A 21,242-nucleotide genomic window follows, 5' to 3' on the forward strand; every position below is an offset into this window, starting at 1 on the left:
CAGAGTATCTGTCATATGTGTATATGTATGTGTACACATGTGTACAGTATGTGTTTATAAATATACATACATGAGCGTGTGTGTGTGTGTGTAGCTGAGAAGGTCCCACCTCAGTAAAAATTAGAAAAAAACAGGATGGATACATGCCAATAGAGAGAGAATATAACTAGACAGTGACTTGCTCTGAGTTATTGCAGATGCTGTAGAGCTCAAAATGAGTTTTGTACTGTATGTATGTGTGTGTGTGTGTGTGTGTTTACCTTGTGGCAGTATGTTTCTGAATATTATACTAGATGAAAGTAAAATTATATTTTAAATCTATTTTAGTAATAACAGTACACTTTGTGGCATTTATTTAATCCATTGTGAAAACTAAGCATAGATTTTAAAATACCATATTGTCCTTGTAGACTGGATCTTTGCCTCTTAGAAAAATATTTCCTTCCACAACTCCTTCTCTTTTCTACCAGTTAATAAAGTATTGGTGATTGAAATTATGATCATGGTTTATACACAGATGTATAGTATTTATAAAGCTACTCTTGCCTAATTTTAAATGAGAATTTTATAAAGATACCTTATGAGTATCAAAGTAAGCAGGATTTAAATACATCAAAACAAGATTCTCACTCTCAAAGTGAATCCTGTGATTTTTTTACATACTGCATTATAGATACAACTTTTGCCAACTCATACAAATATAAGCATTGAGGATTTAGAGCTACTGTTTTATTTCCCACTGCATAAACTATCTAGCATTTATCTATCTATCAGATAGGAGCTTAAGAAAGTAGGGGGTAGTGACTTGCTTCTGCTCCTGACATTGAGTACCTCAGTATGGATACATTTGCATCCCGTCTTGTTCTGCTGAGCCTAAGGAAACACCAAGTTTGTACAAACTTTGCCTTAGCTCTAGGGCTATATCCCACTGCATATATATATATATATATATATATATATATATATATATATACACATATGTACATTTCGGTGACTTCCATATCTTGGCTTTGTAAATAATGCTGCAATAAACATGCAATAAGCACGGGGGTGTATGTGTCTTTCCAAGTTAATGTTTTGTTTTCTTTGAATCCCCCAAAGTGGAATTGCTAGATCATCTGGTAGTTCTATTTTTTATTTTTTAAGGAACCTCCATTGTGTTTTCCATAGTGGTTGCACTAGTTTACATTCCCACCAACAGTGCCTAAGTGTTCCCTTTTCTCCACATCCTCACCAACACTTGTAATTTTTTCTCTTTTTGATAGTAGTCATGATAGATATCACTGGAATGAGGTGATATCTCATTTTGTTTTTCATTTGTATCTTCTTGATGATTCATGATATTGAGCATCTTTTCATGTATCTGCTGGCCATCTGTATTTCATCTTTGAAACAGACAAATGTCTATTTAGATATGCTCCCCATTTTTTAATAAAAAGATTTTTGCTGTTGAGTTATATGAGTTCTTAATAAATTTTGGGTATTAGCCCCTTATTAGATATATGATTTGCAAACATTTTCTTCGACTCAGAGGGTAACTTTGCATCTTGTTGATGATTTCCTTTGCTGAGTAGAAGCTTTTTATTTAGTATTATGCAACCTCACTTATTTGTTTTTGCTTTTGTTGCATTTACTTTTTGTGTTTGATTCAAAACCTCATCACCAAGACCTATGTCGAGGGGTTTACTGCCTATATTTTCCTCTAGGAGTTTTATGCTTTCAGGTCTTACATTGAAGTCTTTTATCTGTTTTGAGTTAATTTTTGTATGTGGTGCAAAATAATGACCCAGCTTCATTCTTTTTGTGGGCTGCACAGCTTTCCCAACACCTTTTATTAAGGATACTGTTCTCTCCCGATTATATATTCTTGACTCCTTTGCTGTGAATAATAGATCATATATGCATGGGTTATTTCTGGGCTTTGTATTCTTTTCCATTGATCTATGTGTCTGTTTTGTGTCAATAAGATGCTGTTTTAATTACTATAGCTTTGTATTGTAATTTGAAATCAAGGAGCATGATGGCTCTTGCTTTGTTCTTCACTCTTTAAGATTGCTTTGGCTTTTTGGGGTCTTTAATGTTTCCATACAAATTTTAGGATTGTTCATTCTATTTCCTTGAAAAATACCATTGCAATTTTGATAGGTATTGCTTTGAATCTACAGATTGCTTTGTATAGTGTGGACATTTTAATAATATCAATTCTTCCAGTTCATGAGCACAGAAAACCTTTCCATTTATTTGTGTCTTCTTCAATTATTTTTATGCTTTTTTAATGCTTTTAAAATTGTCTTAGAATGCAGGGCAAGTGCAAATTAAAACAGCGGGATAAAATTTTAAAAAATGAAAGAGAGTGATGACTTGGAAATAGAGAAATTTATAAAGGGGAAATTTTAGATTCAAAGTAAGAGGTATCTAAAGTATATAAATAGTAGATCTGAAAGAAACCTAACACAGAAGAGTAAATATTTATTGATGTTTGTTCTCAGTGCTTTGTGGGAGATTTTCATTCATAGACTCCCAAGTATTTTGGAAAGAAATCTTACTTTGCTATTCTAGATTCTTTTGTCATATGGTATGGCCTAATCTGCACATGACCCCTAAATTGTTTCGGGTTGCTACCTAGCAGACAGTAAAAACCTTTATCTGGAACTTTAGGATGATACTGCTTACAACTGCCTGATCATCTTTCTGGGCAATAGTGCCAAAGAATGTGTTTTCAGTCTTACTAGACTGAACTGTATGTGTCATCACCTCACTCCTGTGCCTGGTGGGGAAATTGTAAGCAGAGAGCTTTTTTTTTTTTTTTAATGATTAGAAAGCCACAATCTTTTTTCTAGCCTAGTTACAGGGCTCAATGTAAAACACATAAAACAAAAGTGAGAAAAAAAAAAAAAAGAAGACGACTAGATACTGTGAGTCATCCAAAGACTAGCACACAGCCCTTAAAATCTAAGCATTGGATTCTACCAAGGATTAATTTGTGTGTATATGTATGTATTTTTGTCGTTTTGAGGTTTTAAATGGCCATGGAGTGTATTTCAGATGGCACATATAATACATTGAACTGGAAGCCCAATTTGGGCTTGCCATCTGTGTATCATGCTGATTATTTTTACAGAACTGAGATTTTCATCTCAAAAATGAAAATCTATAAAAACACCCAAATTGGGCTTTTTGTGTTATTTATTTTCTTTCTTTTTCTTCTTCTGATTTCCATTTAGCAAGAGCATTGACTATTCTTAGTGGATTAAGGAAGGTACGAACAAGGCCTTGACCTTGGCCTTGACTTTACTCTCTGTCAAATCAATGTATTAAAGCTTTGCTGTGTATTGGTTTGTTTACTATGTAGACTTTGCCATGGCCATGACATTCATAGAGTAATTATTTTGATTAAGTTAGACGATTAAAGTTAGTCTTGCATGAGGAAAGAATACACTTGGGAAGCAGTGATGGATAGACTCCAATCTTCAGAGTGTTTGGTTGTGCCAGCATTTTCCAGTTGAATGGAAATTCACCTCCCAGTTTGGTTTGGGTGACAGTGAATGGATTGTCAGACCTGACTGTTTCCTAGAAAAAGATAGACAGAGATCAAGAAGGATACATGACAATGTGAATATCCACATGTGTTCTTGCAGTTTTTCTCAGATATTTTTCTGCTTTGATGAACAACATCATTACTGAGATAATAAACGTTAATTAATATCTGCGTCACTTTTTGGTAAATGGTAGTTTAGTATTACAATTAGAGTAATTAGTATACACAATAGCTTGGTGACATGACAAATCATAGAGCAGAACGTGTTGACTCTTATCCATTATGATATATTAGCTAATTCACTCACTCAGTAATGACAGAAGAAAAGAGACACAGGGAATTGGGCAGTGACAACAGCAGTAACCATAAAGGCATTATGGCCACATTTTCAGAGTTTTGTTTTTCCGCCATGTTCCTGAGTACTATGGATTGCTAACATTTTCCATTTCTTTTTCTATTGGAAAATCATAGCCCCTGACTGAAACCTTCAGGAATAAGACCATGAGTAAATAAAGAAAATGAGAATAAAAGATGACTTCTAAATTTCCTAGTTTTACACATATGTCATGCTCGGTGTTTGATTTTGCTAAGATTATTCATTGGAAAGTTGACAGCTGTCTACACCTTTGATTTATTTTTCAGAACCTATGCGAACTCCAAAGACTTTAAAGATTGCTGAGATACAGGCAAGACGCATTGCTGTGGACTGGGAATCCTTGGGTTATAACATCACTCGGTGCCACACTTTTAATGTCACTATCTGCTACCATTACTTCCGTGGTCACAATGAGAGCAAGGCAGAATGTTTGGACATGGACCCCAAAGCCCCTCAGCATGTTGTGAACCATCTGCCACCTTATACAAATGTCAGCCTCAAGATGATCCTAACCAATCCAGAAGGCAGGAAGGAGAGTGAAGAGACGATTATTCAAACTGATGAAGATGGTATGTTCATACTTCGTTATTTTAAAAAGGGGGAATTATATAACAGGATTATGTAATTGCTTACAGCTTTCCCTAGAGTAATCAAAATGTAATTGGATTCTGAAATCTGCTACATGTTCTTAAGGAGGTTAACTTTGAAAACAGTTTGTCTTTAACAAAAAAGCTTAATATTCTTCAGACTAACATCAAATACTAGATGAAATGTGCTTCTAATGTTTTCTGTTTTTATACTTTAGAGAAATAACAACTACACTAAAATTTAAATAAAGTTTTTCCCACCAGATGTGCAAAAATAATTTTCACTATTCATGGGACTGACAAACCAATAATAGCAACTTTCATTTTCCTTAACATTTAAAATTAGCACTATTTACCTACTCTGCTCATTTTTAGATGGATTTAAGTAAGTTTAAATATAAAAGAAGGTCAAAGTTCATATCTTTAAGTCCAAATAAAGGCCCTTATCAGGTTTTGACAAGCCGTCATCGTCATCTTTTATCCATTTTATTACCGCCCAAGAAATTTGACTACATTATATCCAATTTCTATGTGTGTCACTTCAGAATGATTAAATAACAGGGGCAAGCACTTATATTAATATTATAATATGCACATATTTACTGTAGCACTATACTTTGTCATTAAAGTTAATGAATATATTTCTTGATTCAACAAAAATGTGCCCTATCCCCAAAAAATGTACAAATGATGATATTCTGATAATAATAATAATGTATTATTTTAATGTAAGACATTTCATTTTCAAAATTTACCATGATGAATGGAGCATATAAGGAAAAAAAGTGGGCTAGTTAGTGAATGGAGGCAAAGATCAGCTGGGAGTCAGGAATCGTGAGCTTTCAGTCCTGGCACTAATTGTTACCTTACCCAACCTGTTTACTACACTAGATTTTCATTTATCATCTCCGTGTTAAAAGTTTAAGTAACATAGTCTCTCAGTTTCCATCCCCTTCTAAAATTTTCCTTGAACAGTCTATCAGTAGGGCCACATTTTTGTTCATGTTTTGTACAGAAAATAGGATGTAGTTCATACCCAAGTGTTTCCAGTTTCCCTCAAATTCTGATATTTAGGGTCAGATATATGTTTTGATGCCTACCAAGTATAAGATTGCCATAAGATAGGTCAATAAACCACAGCTTCTAGAAGTTTCTCCAGATCACTTCAAGCTCTCTCACTCTGAAGCATGGAAATGACCCAAGTTTGTTCTATTATTTTTGTTGTAATAAAAGAAAGTGAGAGCTTTCACCTTCATTTAGCTCAGATTTTGAAGGAAACAGTATTCTAGAATTATGCATGGAGTTATTCTCATATTCCTTAAATTTTCAAGGAATAAACCTAAGACTTATTTATGATAAATACACTTTTGTTTGTTTTTAAGGTAACCAAACATGATTACTTCACTAATCCTGCTTGAACTTGCACCTAATCGAACCCTTAACAATATTTCAGACAACAAACCTTGCTTTAATAAATAAGCACAAAAATGCTTATAAACTCCTACACACACACACACACACACACAAAACGCACCCAACACATGATTATATAAGAAAGAATAATTAGCATAATTGTTTCATAGATCAATAAGAGAAATGAGACATCTGAGCTCAGATTCAAAAGCTCTGTAAAATCTCTCTCATGCCATAAAGTGGGATAAATATTAGAATGCCTGTATTACACTCAACACTTTGTAACTCATGTTTTTAGCAATAAGAATATGCCCACATATTTTATTGTCTACACTTAAAATTTTAAAAGCTTGATTTCTTAATTGATGATTTTAGATTAAGCTGCATTTGTACTTCTTCAGCCAATGACTTTCTAATAATGTATTTCATTTTGATGCTATGCTTTGGGTATAGCTTTTAATTTGCCTATCTTTTCCACAGACCAAAGAATGCAGACAGGCTTGTGTAACTTTTTCATATTTAATTAAATTTTTAAATGCATTTTTGGGTGCACATACAACTGGATTAAAAGTCAGGAAGAGAATTGCCATGTCCTAACTTCACCAGATTCATGATTGTGCTATTTATTTTATATAGGCAGTTTTAAAAATGTAAAATGAAAATAATAAGTGATTTCAATATTATTTCTTATTCTAGTTTTATTTCAACCTATGTTTTGAAGAATTTTTTATTGGATGTAATGATATTGAGTTGCCTATTATTATTTCACAGCATGGTCATGAAGTCATTCTTCCGTGAGAATTTTTTTTTATTCTCTTTTGTTTGATATACAAAGCTGAATGATTGAAGTACAAACTTTATATAAAGTATTTTCGAGTGACTCAGCCTTCAGATCTGCCCATACAAACTCCGGCCTCTACATTAATACTTGATATGACTCAGTGTTCCTAAGAGGGGGACAGAATATCTAAATCATAATCTATTGTTGCAAAGATCGATGGGCTATGATGATCTAATTAAGTCAGTCTTACTAAATTATTGCTGCCCTATATACATAGAAAAAGAATAAATTATCAGCCATCTAATAAAAGAATATAATTTCATGAAAAGAATTCTAGGGACATCCATAAATCATGAGAGCAAAGCTAAAATGATTTCCTACCAGAACCCTACGGTAGAATTTATATTTAATTTATTGCATACATTTTTTAATGAATGGGTAGAACTTTTTGTATGCGATTGTGTTTTCATTTTTTGTCCTAGCATTTATAAAAATCAATATTATGAAGTTAGCTCAGCAGAAAAACTTTGTTTGGGGACATTTTTTGCTAATACATAGCTATTTTTAACTGTACATTTATTATATTTTAAAGTCTATAGTGCTTATTTAATATAACTTGCCCCACCCACATTTCATTTTTCCTCTCTCTTCCATTTTGAGAGTATCTTGTAAAGGACTTTATTGTATGCAAAAAAAAAAAAGTAGCTGAAACAGCTCTCAAATAAATCGGAAGCAGGTGAATGAAAGTCAGCATTCTGTCCCCATTAAAAGTTGTTGATGTGGAAATGTGAAGTGACATTCCCAGGAATATGAAGACGACCATGATGATGGTCTAAGTAACTTCATGTTGTATTTACACAAATCAAAAGTACATATAGACATTACATACAGACATTGGTTTCCTTCAAAGATGGGGAGTTATTAAGTGTAATTTGTCTGTGCCCCCTCCCTGACCCATCTGTTCATGTATGTGTTTTATAGTTCACCTCAGTGTAGGTCCTTCTCTCATGCACTATACTAGCCCCAGTGCAAGGTCAGTAGCATGGTACTATTTTGGCCATAATTCTTCCACAAACTTTTCCCTTTTACAAATATGACCTGTAGGTGCTTTCAGTGAATCCTATTGACAAAGGAAAACATACGTAAGTAGAATCAAGAAATACACACATTCTAGGAAGGCTCCCCTTCGGTCCTACCTCTCTTCCAATGCAGAATTACACAAACATTCTAAACTATCTCTATTCTATTGGTAAACAATTTGAAATCCACGCTGTTTTCTAGAAATTTAAACAAATTATGTTTAGTAAACACAGGTAGTAATTATAATACCATCAACTAAACATGTTGTCACTAATTGGGAGTCTTGCCTCCTACTGCTGACAGCCACCATCTATGAGCATTATGGAAAGGTGAAGAAATACTTTTCCTTAATTACAATCATAAGCTTCTTTTCATTTTACTCAAATGACATAAGAATTCTCACCCTTGGAAAGCAAACTAATGCCTCCTCTGCCTTGATAGACTGTAGAGTCTCTACTAACACTGGGGACCTGGGACATGGGGAGGTGGATGCCTTTGGTTAACTTCTCCTTTAGCCCTCAGCTGATAGAAGCACGTGTATATCTTCTGAAGTTTAGTGCTGGCATCTTTTCTGTTCATGGGCTTCTTTCTTTTATCTTTTTTTTTTTCTTTCTGAATTTATTATTAATGTGCCAAATTTTATTGACTATCCCAGAGGTCATAACATCATTCATTGCCTCCTTGTAGTTTGAAATAAATCTTCCCTATTTTGACATGTCGTTCAGAATTTCTTGATGCTGCTAGCTACGATGCAGTGCATTCCTTTGATCCAGTGATTTTTAATTTATTTCAATCCTCACAAAATTGCTGTATACTCAGCAACCACATTTCTAGATAATGCCATGTGTGAAGTTCACTGAAACATTAGATTAAGGAAAAGTATTAATTAAAAACCATACTTGCCCAATATTGGGTCAATATTTCAAAAGAAAACCCATTTTTTCAAGCAAAGTAGGAGGGGTATAATATATATTCAAACATTATCAGAGCAAGAAACTGATTATTTGTGTGAACAAATAGTAACTATGGATTTAGATAAAATACATAAAAGCAAATAGCAAAAGTATCCAATGTTTTATATTTTGTCAGTAGAAGCTGACACATTGTTCCTTGCTGCCACTGGGTATTATCAGTTATGTGACATTTGCAAATAAGGACTGGTCTGAAGGTTCCTCAGCTCTTGTCATACCTGAGGACACTTCAAAACTGGTTATGGTGATTGTTGAGTTCTAAACAAATCCAATGTTATAAAATGGTTTGACATTTAGCTTTGCAAAAGGGAATTTCATTTAAAACACTAAAACAATGATATTGGAACCTATTCATTTTTAAGTTTCCTAAAAATTATAATCAGGGGCGCCTGGGTGGCTTAGTCGGTTAAGCGGCCGACTTTCGCTTAGGTCATGATCTCGCGGTTCGTGGGTTCGAGCCCCGCGTCGGGCTCTGTTCTGACTGCCAGCTCGGAGCCTGGAGCCTGTTTCAGTCTGTGACTCCCTCTCTCTCTGACCCTCCCCTGTTCACGCTGTCTCTCTCTCTCCTAGAAATAAATAAAACATTTAAAAAAAATTATAATCAATGCTGTTGTTTTAAGTTATAGAAATTTAATAAGTATAGCAATAAAAGTCAGATTAAGTATTAATAGAGATTTCAATTCAATATTATATGATTTGGCTTTTAAGTCCAAGGAATGATAGAGTGGCTCAGTCATTTAAGCATCTGACTTCGGCTCAGATCATCTCACTGAGTTTAAGCCCTGTGTCAGGCTATGTGCTAATAGCTCGGAGCCTGGAGCCTGCTTCAGATTCTGTCTCCATCTCTCTGCTCTTCCCCTGCTCTCTCTCTGTCTCTGTCTCTCTCAAATATAAAATAAAACATTAAAAAAAGTCCAAGGAGTGTTAATTATTATTATACTTCATTATTTAGTGAAATTTGTTTACGGAGACCTTTAGGGGCTTATCCCTGAATATCTTTCAGGGAAATATAGCTCTGTTCTTGAAACAAATTACAAATGAGATCTTCATGTTATTGGAGGTATACAACAGAGAAAACTAGACTATACAATTTATTCGACCCTCTAAGGTGATAGAATATTGTTTTGAATAAAAATAACTTTGCAATTGTACATTTTCCACATTAGAAGCTTATAGATTACTTTAAATTCCCATTTTTTTAAATCAGAAAACTAGTCACATAGCTTACTTTTTTTAAGGACACATTTTATTTATCTTATTTATTTTTCATTTGGCTTATATAGCTTAGGGTATTTACTTTTTCTGTTTCTGATATAAGAATCTTTATAACCAAAAGTGTATATTTTCTAGTGCCTGGCCCTGTTCCAGTCAATTCTCTTCAAGGAACATCCTTTGAAAATAAAATCTTCTTGAACTGGAAAGAACCTTTGGATCCAAATGGAATCATCACTCAATATGAGGTATTAGGAGAAGTTAATTGAAATGTGGGTTGAAGGGAGAGTAAAAGGAAGAACTTAGAGAGAGAAATAATGGAATATATAAAAGAGGATTAGGGGATTAAAATCATTTTTAGTTCTCCTGTCTTTTAGTTTACAAATTCCTGGATCCTAAAATTGAGTTTCAAAACAAATATTTTATAGCACCTAGAATTTTCTAACTCTTAAAGTAAATGTATGTTTTGTTGTTGTTGTTGTTGTTTTAGGAAAGTAAGATGGGCCTTTTCAAACAGACTTATTGATGGTTGTAAAGAATGAATTTTTATAAAATTAAGAAACTCATATTTTATACTGTAATTTAGGGGAGGCCATTGATTATCATTTGTTGCAGAATAAAGGATCATTACCAAAAAAGAAAAATACATTATAAACATGACTATTCCTGAGCTTCATCTCAATTTTGAACCTAAATCATCATCTTATTTTTAAGTATGAGAAACTAAAAAGAAGAAAAGATCATTTTTATTGCACAAATGTGTTGTTCTGTTCCTGCATAGTCAGTGTTGATTCTAGCATAAAATGTTTAAATTTCTACTGGCTACAGAGAGCATCATGGGAATGGGAATCACTAGTGCAGTCTTATAATTTGTGACTATATTAGCATACTTGAATACTATTTACATGAAATTTGTCATGTAACTCAGACGAAGTATAAGAAGTTGTTACTTATAACAAACATTTGTTGAACACTTTATGTGTTTCATATACATTAAAATATATAATATATAGGATATACATATTCTATATATATAGGATTGTGTCTGTGTTTTCATAGTTAAGTAAGTTAATGTATCTTTTGATGGAAGAGAATAGATGTGTATCAATCCAGTCATAACTCTAGGTATATCTATGGATGGATGGATGGATGGATCTAATTACTGACATTAGATAAGTAATGACAATGCAAAACCATATCCAAAAGAGAAGGAAGAGAAGTTTAAGAAAAAAGTGATTCTGACTTATTTCGCTCAGCATAACACCCTCAAGTCAGGCAGAGAAGGACAATTACCATATGTTTGCACGTATAGGAGGATTAGGAGGAACTTAACGGACGACTGTGGGGGAGAAGAAGGGGGAAATGGGGGGGAGAACGAAGGAGGCAAACCATGAGAGACTCTTGAATGTTGAGAACAAACTGAGGACTGATGGGTATGGGGGGACGGGAAGGGGGGTGATGGGCATGGAGGAGGGCACTTGTGGGGATGAGCACTGGGTGTTATATGGAAACCAACTTGACAATAAACTATTAAAAAAGTAGAAAAAAAAGAAAAAAGTGATATACTTTTTATTTGAATTTATTTAGATTATATTATGACTTATATTGGGTATGTAATAGGAAATATATTTCTTAAAACAGGTCAGCTACAGCAGCATAAGATCATTTGATCCTGCAGTTCCAGTGGCTGGACCTCCCCAGACTGTATCAAATTTATGGAACAGCACACACCATGTCTTTATGCATCTACATCCTGGAACCACCTACCAGTTTTTCATAAGAGCCAGCACAGTCAAAGGCTTTGGGCCAGCCACTGCCATCAATGTGACCACCAATATCTCAGGTATGCAGAGGAATAAAGTGTGAACAGGATTGGTTTATAATAGCACATCCCAGAGAATCATATGTACACTGAGGGTGGTCATTCTCACTTAATAATCTTTAATATAGCCAGTTATTCATGGTTGAAGGTACTTAAAGAATTATGTGAATGCAGATTATAATTGGTTATATGTCCAAACCTAAAAATATCTCAAATAATCACTTTTAATTGACAGTTGTCTTTTTTAAAATGTTTTATCTTGGGGCTCCTGGATGGCTCAGTTGGTTGAGTACCTAACTTCAGCTCAGGTGGAGTTCAGTCCCCACATCAGGCTCTGCTGACCGCTTGGAGCCTGGAGCCTGCTTCAGAGTCTGTGTCTCCCTCTCTCTCTGCCGCTACCCCACTCATGCTCTGTTTCTCTCTTTGGCTAAAAAATAAATAAACATTAAAATTTTTTTTAAAAATAAAATAAAAATGTTTTATCTTAATTGGAAGAATTTAAAAGTCTATTATAAATGCTCAAAGATTTATACTTTTGAGGAATTGGTGATTATTATGATATCATATCATAGTAAGTAGATTTTATCCAAAGAATGATAGGAGATCTTTGATCTGCTATTATAGTGCCACATACCTTGTCTCTCTCTTTCATTTGCCCAGACATTCTGATATTTTTAAGCAAACATGAGCTATTCTTTCTCTTGGGAATCTCATCTAAATTCATCTAAATTTCAGAATGGTGATGTGTGGGAGAATTGAAGTTTATAAACAAATAGTTAAATTTCACATTATTTAAGGTACACAATTTCAGTTTGTAATGACTAGATTATTTACAGATGTAAATACAGATTTCTCCTCCAGTCAAAAAATCAGTTTAATCTGATTAAATTTGGCCAGGAATTGGCATTATAATACCCTCTAATTCTACATTAGCTTATTTAATGTGTTATCTTAGTTAAAAATTATTAAAATAAATATATTTTACATATGTAGCTGAAGAGTTAAATCTGAAAAACAAATGTTTTAAAGGATCAACTGTTAATATATTAAAATACTGACTTTGAGTTCCTAGTTTTTGTTCCTTTATGTTCATTTTCATTATAGTTCTACATAGCATATATTGATGATATGTTATGATACATCATTAAAAATTTCTAGGGGCGCCTGAGTGGCTCAGTTGGCTAAGCGTCCGACTTTGGCTAAGGTCATGTTCTCATAGTCCATGAGTTTGAGCCCCATGTTGGGATCTATGCTGATAGCACAGAGCCTGTAGCCTGCTTCAGATTCTGTGTCTCCCTGTCTCTCTGCCCCTCCCCCACTCATGCTCTATCTCTCTCTGTCTCAAAAATGAAGAAACATTAAAAATTTTTTTAATTCTACCAAAGAAAGAAAAAATTCTACCATTCTGAATCTGTATTGTTTGCATCAGAAGGAAGCTATGTATTTTCTATTTTTTGAAGAATCGTTTCTATTTGGAAATGTTGGAATATAAAACCTTGAAAATTTTTATCATGAAAAGTATTAGCTATTCAAATATGAGCTATTTATTTGATTTATATTATTCTAACAAAAAAAGAAATTTGAAAGTATCATCCACTATGTTAGAAAATAGCAATGTATTAAATTTGCCAATTTACTTCCCTAATGGAATAATTCTAATCATCAATTTAAAATATTGATTGAATCACTAGAAAATATGACCTTTTGATATCACTGTACAGTGAAACATGTTTCTTACCCTCTGGAATTAGCCACAGTGCTGCATTTGAGTAAGATCTTCCACTACAGATAGCTACAAAATTACCTGAACTTGTAAAATTGAGAACATTGGACAAATGGACACTATCGAGAACCATAATTTATTATGGTTTAGACACGGTGGTTTTTATTGAATAGAAGATTTATTATTAAAGGCCAGAACACCCATCTAGAATTTTCTTTAAACTCTTCAGCTGCCCAGTTTTACTTGAATCAACCTATGTACATGGGTACTTGATTTGGACTTTAAAAACTAGATCACTGTATCTTCAGAACATGCAGGAATCAAGCTAAAGCTAATAAAATGTATGGTTAGCGTGGTGCCCAACATTATCTGAAATTTTAAGGTAACTTATTGTTTTTTATCCCTTGAGTGCAGAAATTGTGTTCCTCGGTACTTTAAAAACAATTTACATAGTAAAATCAAGTTATTGGATTCATGGTGTGTGTGTGTGTGTGTGTTTTAATGCATATATATAACCCACATATATCAACAATTGTACATATTTAATATCTGTTGATTCTACTTCCTGAATGACTCTGAGAATTTGCCTCTTTCTGATGTCACTGTTTCTTCCTTTCCATATGGACCATATTTTAAACAATTCATTGAAATATCTTTCCAAGCACTATCCTTGCCTTTAGACTTAACCTTGATTCATTGTATTTTTCCATTGATCTTTATACAACATATATTTCTTTCCTAATTTTTTTTCAAAATCTAATATATTGTATCTAGTAGGATAAAGCCCAAACATCCATACATGATTAGCATTTTTGTCCCTTAATTTTGTGGTTCCTCCCATCCACCACTCCTATTCATGAGTCCAAAATTCTAGGACTGACAGACTACTTGTAGCTATCAGAATACACCATGTCCATTCATGTGATATCTTCAGATATTCTGTCTCCTATCTCGGGCATTTTATTGGCTGCTTTCTTGTCCTGATGAGTTTGTACTTGTGACATTCAGCTCAAGCATCCTCTGAATCCTGAATGAGTCTCTGTTTTGTTTTTCTGACTCCCACCGCTAGTGCTTCCACAGAACAACAGCATCAACATCACCTGAAAACTTTCTAGAAAAGCCCATTATCAGGCCCCTCCCTGGACCTACTGAATTAGAAACTCAAAGGGAAAAGGGCAACCATCTGTTTTAAGTTCTCCCTGGGCTTCTGATCCGACTAGTTTGAGAACTACTATTTTAACAAATGAACCGACTCTTCTTTGGGTCACCTAAAATGTTGTTATATTTTTGTTTGTTTGTTTGTTTGTTATAAGATTCTCACTCTTGATAAAATGTGAATCTTTACTCTCAATTCTATACATGTCAGAGACTACGTTGTATTTGTCTTTATACTCATAGCATTTACACAAATTTGACACATTGTATATATTCAGTAAATGCTCAGTGAATTAATGAAATACTTAGAAATTTATATTAGATGCCGTCTGTTATCAGATTCTCTGATAGTGAACACATTTCTCTGGTTATGTCCTCCCTAAAACATCTTTCTACATAGAAATAACCAAAAGCCATTTGAGGTTACTTTTTCACCCAGTTCAAGATTAGGGAGCCCTCCCCCCCACTCCTAATATTATCAAATATTTTGAAAATTTATGAGTTTCCTCTTTTCAAGAATTTGGCAATTAATGTAATAGTTAATGCTAAATACAAACTGAGGTTCCTATTCCCATTCACCACAGTTCCTTGATATGTATCTGTTGTGGCCACAGTGGTAAAAGGAGTCCAGACACTAACACGGCCATTCCACAATCTTTAGGTCGTACACAGCACCACCTCACCAGGTAGCCTCTGGCTTGGTGCCTGTCATTTCTGTCTCCACATCTCCGTGTGCAAGCCCCTTACCCAGACTCTCCAGAGTAGATGTTGTTCATATCACTTCCATCCCATCAATGCTGATTTCAAGGTCATAGGAAACTAAAAGCTAAAACCCCTTCACAAAAAGTTTGGAGTGTGTGTCCAAGTTACCAGATGATCATTTGAATTTCAAGAACAAACCATGGCTTCATATCTTCTGCTGCCTAGGTTCCCAGGGTTAACATTATGTTGTGTATGTTATTCTACAAAATAACGCACATTTTAGAAAATTAAATGTGAAATTGATTTCCCCCCATTCAGGATCATTTATTCATCCTGAACTATGATATAATTCTGTTAATTGACTGAAACTTTTCTTTTCCCCTCATTAAACACTTACCAGCTCCAACCTTACCTGACTATGAAGGAGTTGATGCCTCTCTCAATGAAACAGCCACCACAATAACTGTATTGTTGAGACCAGCACAGGCCAAAGGGGCACCAATCAGGTAAGTGGGGGAAGAATAATAAGTATAGTGAAAAACGGCAGTAGGAAGGATGTTTTCTCTTTGTTGCTTAGCGGTCAATGTAGTGGTTTATTTCTAAGAGATGTTCATTTGATGATGACTGTCAGAAAAGTTTTATTTTTGTTTTGTTTTGTTTTTGTGTTTTTCATTTGGACAAAGCCTGCAGATAGACTTTAAGGAATAAAATTCTAAGGGCGTTTTTGATATATTCATGAACTGAATCATTCTCTGTACTGTGTGATATAAGAGCATTGCTCTTTGATTTTTATTTTCCTCTAGTCCCATTTCATTCCACTTCCTCTGTCGGTATCTATAGAATACAGGCTTTGAAGGTATTTGTCAGAAATAGAATGAGAAAATAACTCCTATCCAATGCATTATTAAATGTGTTACAAATAATTTCATGTTAGTGACTGAAAAATAGGAAGCTTTGAGGAAATAAAAGAAGATTAGTTATAATGAATGGAGCTTATCAAGACTTGTTGCTTATCAGGAATTCCATAGTAAATATTAAAATTCAATTTGCTATTTCCTTTATCCACTATTAAAACCTCCCATGTTACTCTCAGCTTGCAGAAAATTTTGAACCATGTTTTTTTCAGGGATTCGGATTATTCCAATGATTTGAATTCTTCACATCTGTAATTAGATAAGTGCTCAAAAGTTAAGCAACTTTCCATGAGAAACTTGTAGATTTTGTGGATACTTTTATTTTCATGCTTCTACTGAGAAATAAATCGAGGCCCAGAAATTAGTGCAGATTTGTCATAATTGATTCATCTCAAGTTGTTTACATGTTCATTAAGGAAATAAAGTTAATCTTTGTTCCATGTAAAAATAAACACATTTCACCTTCTGAGCACATATGAAGCATTCAAACAAATCTATATCAATGAAAAGGAAGACCTTTTTAATTAAAAAAATTAATAAAATAAATTGAGTCCATAAAGAAAACTCCGTTTTTGTCTTGCTAAAAATCACGGAAAAACTATGCCTGAGAACAAGAGAGATGACTGAATACACTTGTAAACACTTACAAAGCACGGGCTACTTGAAAATGGAAAGTACGTATATAGTGCTACTCATGAATCAATGATCTGTGAGTAAGTCTGATTGCTGATCCAGAGGAGAAAGAGAAAATGCCTGCATTCAACATCTTTTTCTTTTGACAAGTAATTTGGGTCATTCACATATTCCTACCTGTGATAAAATTTACTTTCTAGGTATTCAGTTCTGTTACTGCTCTTTAAATGAGCTACCAGGTACTTGCATTTATCTTTGAAGAGTTAGATATTTGAGTGAATTCAGCTTTACTTAATGTAAGTTGCACACACTGTGTATAATTATTATTGCCCCATCAGGCTACATAATGTAACTTTCGTTAGCTCTCTCTTCATTTAATCAATGCACACAGACATTAACTGACCATGTATTATGTGCCTGGCACTGTGCCCAACACTGTTTGTAAATCAAAGACACAATGACCTCAACAGAACACACAGCCTATGCCGTTTTGTCATAAACAATCAAAGGAGTCTCCAGCCTTGTAAATCCTTTCGTCATAATTGGTGTTAAGGAATTTTGTTGAATTTGTGAGTATGTTACAAATAACATGTTTTGAAATAAAAAATATTTCTTTTACTTTATTTACATTTACTTATTACAAAATTTCTAATTTCCAAAAATTCATATAGTCTGACCTAGTGGTTACGCAAAAAATCATCTTTGATAATCCTGCATCCTCTTTCTCTGACTCAGAAATTTGTCTCTTTGTATTTGTTGGGAAGCCATTTCTCCTTTTCCAGAATTGAGCCCAGTGGCTGAAAACTCCAAATTTTACTTTGTAGGAGATGAATACTCAATAAAATTCATTTACAACAGGAATTCTATAAGAAATAATTGAATGATCTGTAAACAAATAACTATATTAAAAGAATGTCACTAACAGGAAAAAATAAATCCGTTTCCCACTAACATTCTGATCCTACTGTGTCGGTGTTTATTTTTTTTGTAATGACTTGTGCAGCTGTCTAGGAGCTCCCATGGGGGGGACCAGGTGGCAGCACCAGACTGGCGAGTCTGAGATTTGGCCTCAGATAAGCCCTTGTTCCTTTGCTTTTTGAATCTTCCCAAGAGATAATCGTGTCTTCTTTCCTCTGACCACCTTCCTACCTCAGATACTCCTACCAGTAACTGGAGCCTTATCTCAAGGTGTATCTTGTCCACTGCTTTAATTTCTTTGAAAATGAGAACCCAAGTTGATGTGATCAATTTTCATAGCACTGTATTTATGTCTGAGACTTCAAGTCTTTGATTGGATTCTTTAAACTATTTGACTTACGGGGCGCTTGGGTGGCTCAGTTGGTTAAGTGTCCGACTTCAGCTCAGGTCATGATCTCACGGTTTGTGGGTTCGAGCCCCGCGCCGGGCTCTGTGCTGACAGCTAGCTCAGAGCCTGGAGCCTGTCTTCAGACTCTGTGTCTCCCTCTCTCTCTGACCCTCCCCTGCTCCCCGCCTCTCAGAAATACATAAAACATTAAAAAAAATTTTGTTAACTATTTGACTTTTCAGCCAGATTCTTTGTTTATGTCAGCCTATTAGAATTCCTTATCTGCTAACGCTTGTTGCCATTCTACTCTATATGTGGCCTATCTTCTCCCCTCCCAATAAAAGCCAGACCCATTCACCACCTAACTTAACCTCCTGAGAGCATCTGTCCATTAGTTTTTTTCTGCTCTCACAGCCCCTAAACACTACATCTGTGTTTCCCTACTTTACCATATTACTAGCCTCTTCCAGACTCCATCTTCCTATCCAGTTGCCCCAACTTCAGTGGAAAATCCAAGATGTTCTGCTCTAGTCTTCATAATGTCCAACAGACTCCAGTTCCTAAAGCCTCGATCATAGCACCTTGTTATCTAGAGTCTGTACAGGTTGTTTAGTTTAGTGTTATCAAGAAAACTAAAGTTACAAATGGTTTCTGTAAATTTATTGATTCCAATAACATGCAGTATGCACCAGGGGCTGAACTGGATACTTGGAATAGAAATCCACCTAAGGCGATTTAGTGTGTGTCCTCCACTGGGGATGGCAGACTCATAAATCAATGATTCATAACAACACAGTGTGATAAGTGAAATGACAGCAGTTTTTAAAAGGTGGTACTAGAGCAGAGTTTTGAAGGATATATAAAAATGGGCTCAGCCAAGGGTCACTTTTGATAAGAGGGAAGAGGTTGCTGAGAAGACAAGGGGCAATGGTCCTCTTGAACAATTGCAAAGCAAATGATTGGATATAAGATATAATGTTGTGCATTCTAGTACTGCAAGTAGTTCAGATCCTTGAGAGGGAAGGGTGTGTGGGAGAAGAGAGGTTAGAGAAATAAGCAGGGGACAGAGGGCGAAGCTATTTAGTGACAGTCCCAAAACTGAAGGTGGTCACAGAAGGACTGTAAGCAGAAACTGTTATGAGCAATGTTATGTTCTTGGAAGGATCACGCTTATAGAAACATAGGGAATGGACTGGGAATACACCAGACTGAAAGCAAAAGGGTCCCAGTGGGAAGTGCTGTTGGACCACATTAAGACAGAAGCAATGAAACTGCGTGTGATTCTTAACACACAGTGTTACACACGTAGGAGATACGAAGCTTTGATGAGCAGAGGAAGGGAATGGAGACTTTAGGTGAGAGATGATAGTAGTTTTTATTTTAGAAGTGGTGGCTGATCGGGCTCTGTGCTGACAGCTAGCTCAGAGCCTGGAGCCTGCTTCAGATTCTGTATCTCCCTCAGTCTCTGACCCTCCCCTGCTCACACAGTCTCTTCTCTCAGAAATAAATAAAAACATTTAACCTAGTTAAAAAAAAAAAAAAAAAAAAAAACACTAGAAGTGGTGGCTGAGCAAAAAGTCAGCCAAGAATTCAAGGGATTTTTCTGAGGTTATTAAGTAATAACAAATATTTTTATTTGTTGCATTTGATTGCTACTCCAAATGATAAAGAAGTCATGCTCTCTCTTTGGAATGATTCTTTTGTGTATTAAAAATTATAGGGGCACCTGGGTGGCTCAGTTGGTTAGGCATCCAACTCTTGATTTTCACTCAGGTCATGATCTCAGGATTATGAGATCGAGCCTTGTATCAGGCTCCATGCTGGGCATGAAGACTGCTTAAAAGTCTCTCTCTCTCTCTCTCTCTCTCTCTGTCTCTCTCTGTCTCAAAAAAAAAAAAAAAGAAAAAGAAAAATCACAGTATTTGTTATATTATTTTGCATTTCTTCCTAAGGTTATTATGAGATATACAGAGCAAATAATGTCCACCCCAGTGAAAAAGCCTGTTCTAATTAAGGCAGCGCTCAGTATCAGCAACCACTTTGTTCTTCTGTTATCCTTACGCCTGTGTCTATACGCTAATGTCAATGTGCGCAGTGCAATTCTGACAAGTATGGTTGTTTGACAAAATAAATTTTTGACTATATAATTATTCTAAAGTCTGAAAGTTGCCATCTGACTTACCTAGGCCTTTGATTCCCCTTATGGACTTTTTAAGATCTAACCCTAAAACTGGCATCACTTGACAATCATTAGTATGATTTAGAATAAATATTACCCACATAGGGAATTGGAACCAATTCCCTAGAATGCATAATTTGTTTTCTCTTTTTCTCTAAAACATTTTCTATTCTTCATAAATGGATTCAAATTGTAGCCTGAATGATATAATTATAAATTATAATGCATAGAATGTCCCACTTATTAAAAGATTGACCCAGTGTAGCTGTGTTTTCAAATAATGAACCTAGCAGCAGCATATTGGAAAAACACAGGGAAGAGTCCTTCTGTGGTGAACTCAGCTTATTGTAAGATGTACAAAATGAATGTGTATTTAATTGCAGCATTTTCCAAATATAAGCTATTTTAAGTTGTCAGGAAGATACCTATTCTAGGGTAGCTAAATATTTATTTTGCAGGTAAAACCTAATGTTTTTTCTTTTTCTTTTCTTTTTTCTCTTTTTATTTTTTTATGTTTATTTATTTTTGAGAGCGAGAGCGGGCATGAGCAGGGGAGGGCAGAGAGAGAAGGTGACACAGAATCTGAAGCAGGCTCCAGGCTCTGAGCTGTCAGCAGAGAGCCCAATGTGGGGCTTAAACCCACTAGCCATGAGATCATGACCAGAGCCAAAGTCAGACACTTAACCAACTGATCCCCCCAGGCTCCCCTAATTTTTCGTTTTAATTTATTTTTTCTTGAGAGAGAAAGCAAATGTATGCATGCGTGTGCACATGAACAGGGGTTGGACAGAGGGAGAGAGAATCAAACATGTTCCACACCTAGCGCAGAGCCTGACTCAGGCTCGATCTA

General features: G+C 34.9%; 1 protein-coding gene across 6 annotated transcripts in view; it reads left to right on the forward strand.

The window, feature by feature from the left end:
* The window catches only part of PTPRK (protein tyrosine phosphatase receptor type K), a 561,746-nt gene that overhangs the window by 439,376 nt on the left and 101,128 nt on the right, over positions 1 to 21,242 (forward strand). For all 6 annotated transcript variants that reach the window (XM_039256923.1, XM_039256925.1, XM_039256926.1 and 3 more), the window contains exons 8-11: positions 4,181 to 4,483; positions 10,097 to 10,206; positions 11,600 to 11,801; positions 15,761 to 15,866. In XM_039256923.1, the coding sequence (XP_039112854.1) occupies positions 4,181 to 4,483; positions 10,097 to 10,206; positions 11,600 to 11,801; positions 15,761 to 15,866 (721 nt within the window). The remainder of the gene's footprint in view (positions 1 to 4,180; positions 4,484 to 10,096; positions 10,207 to 11,599; positions 11,802 to 15,760; positions 15,867 to 21,242) is intronic.

This window comes from Hyaena hyaena, unplaced genomic scaffold (genome assembly GCF_003009895.1).
Source record: "Hyaena hyaena isolate Hyena2069 unplaced genomic scaffold, ASM300989v1 scaffold_596, whole genome shotgun sequence".
Taxonomy (NCBI): Eukaryota; Metazoa; Chordata; class Mammalia; order Carnivora; family Hyaenidae; genus Hyaena; species Hyaena hyaena.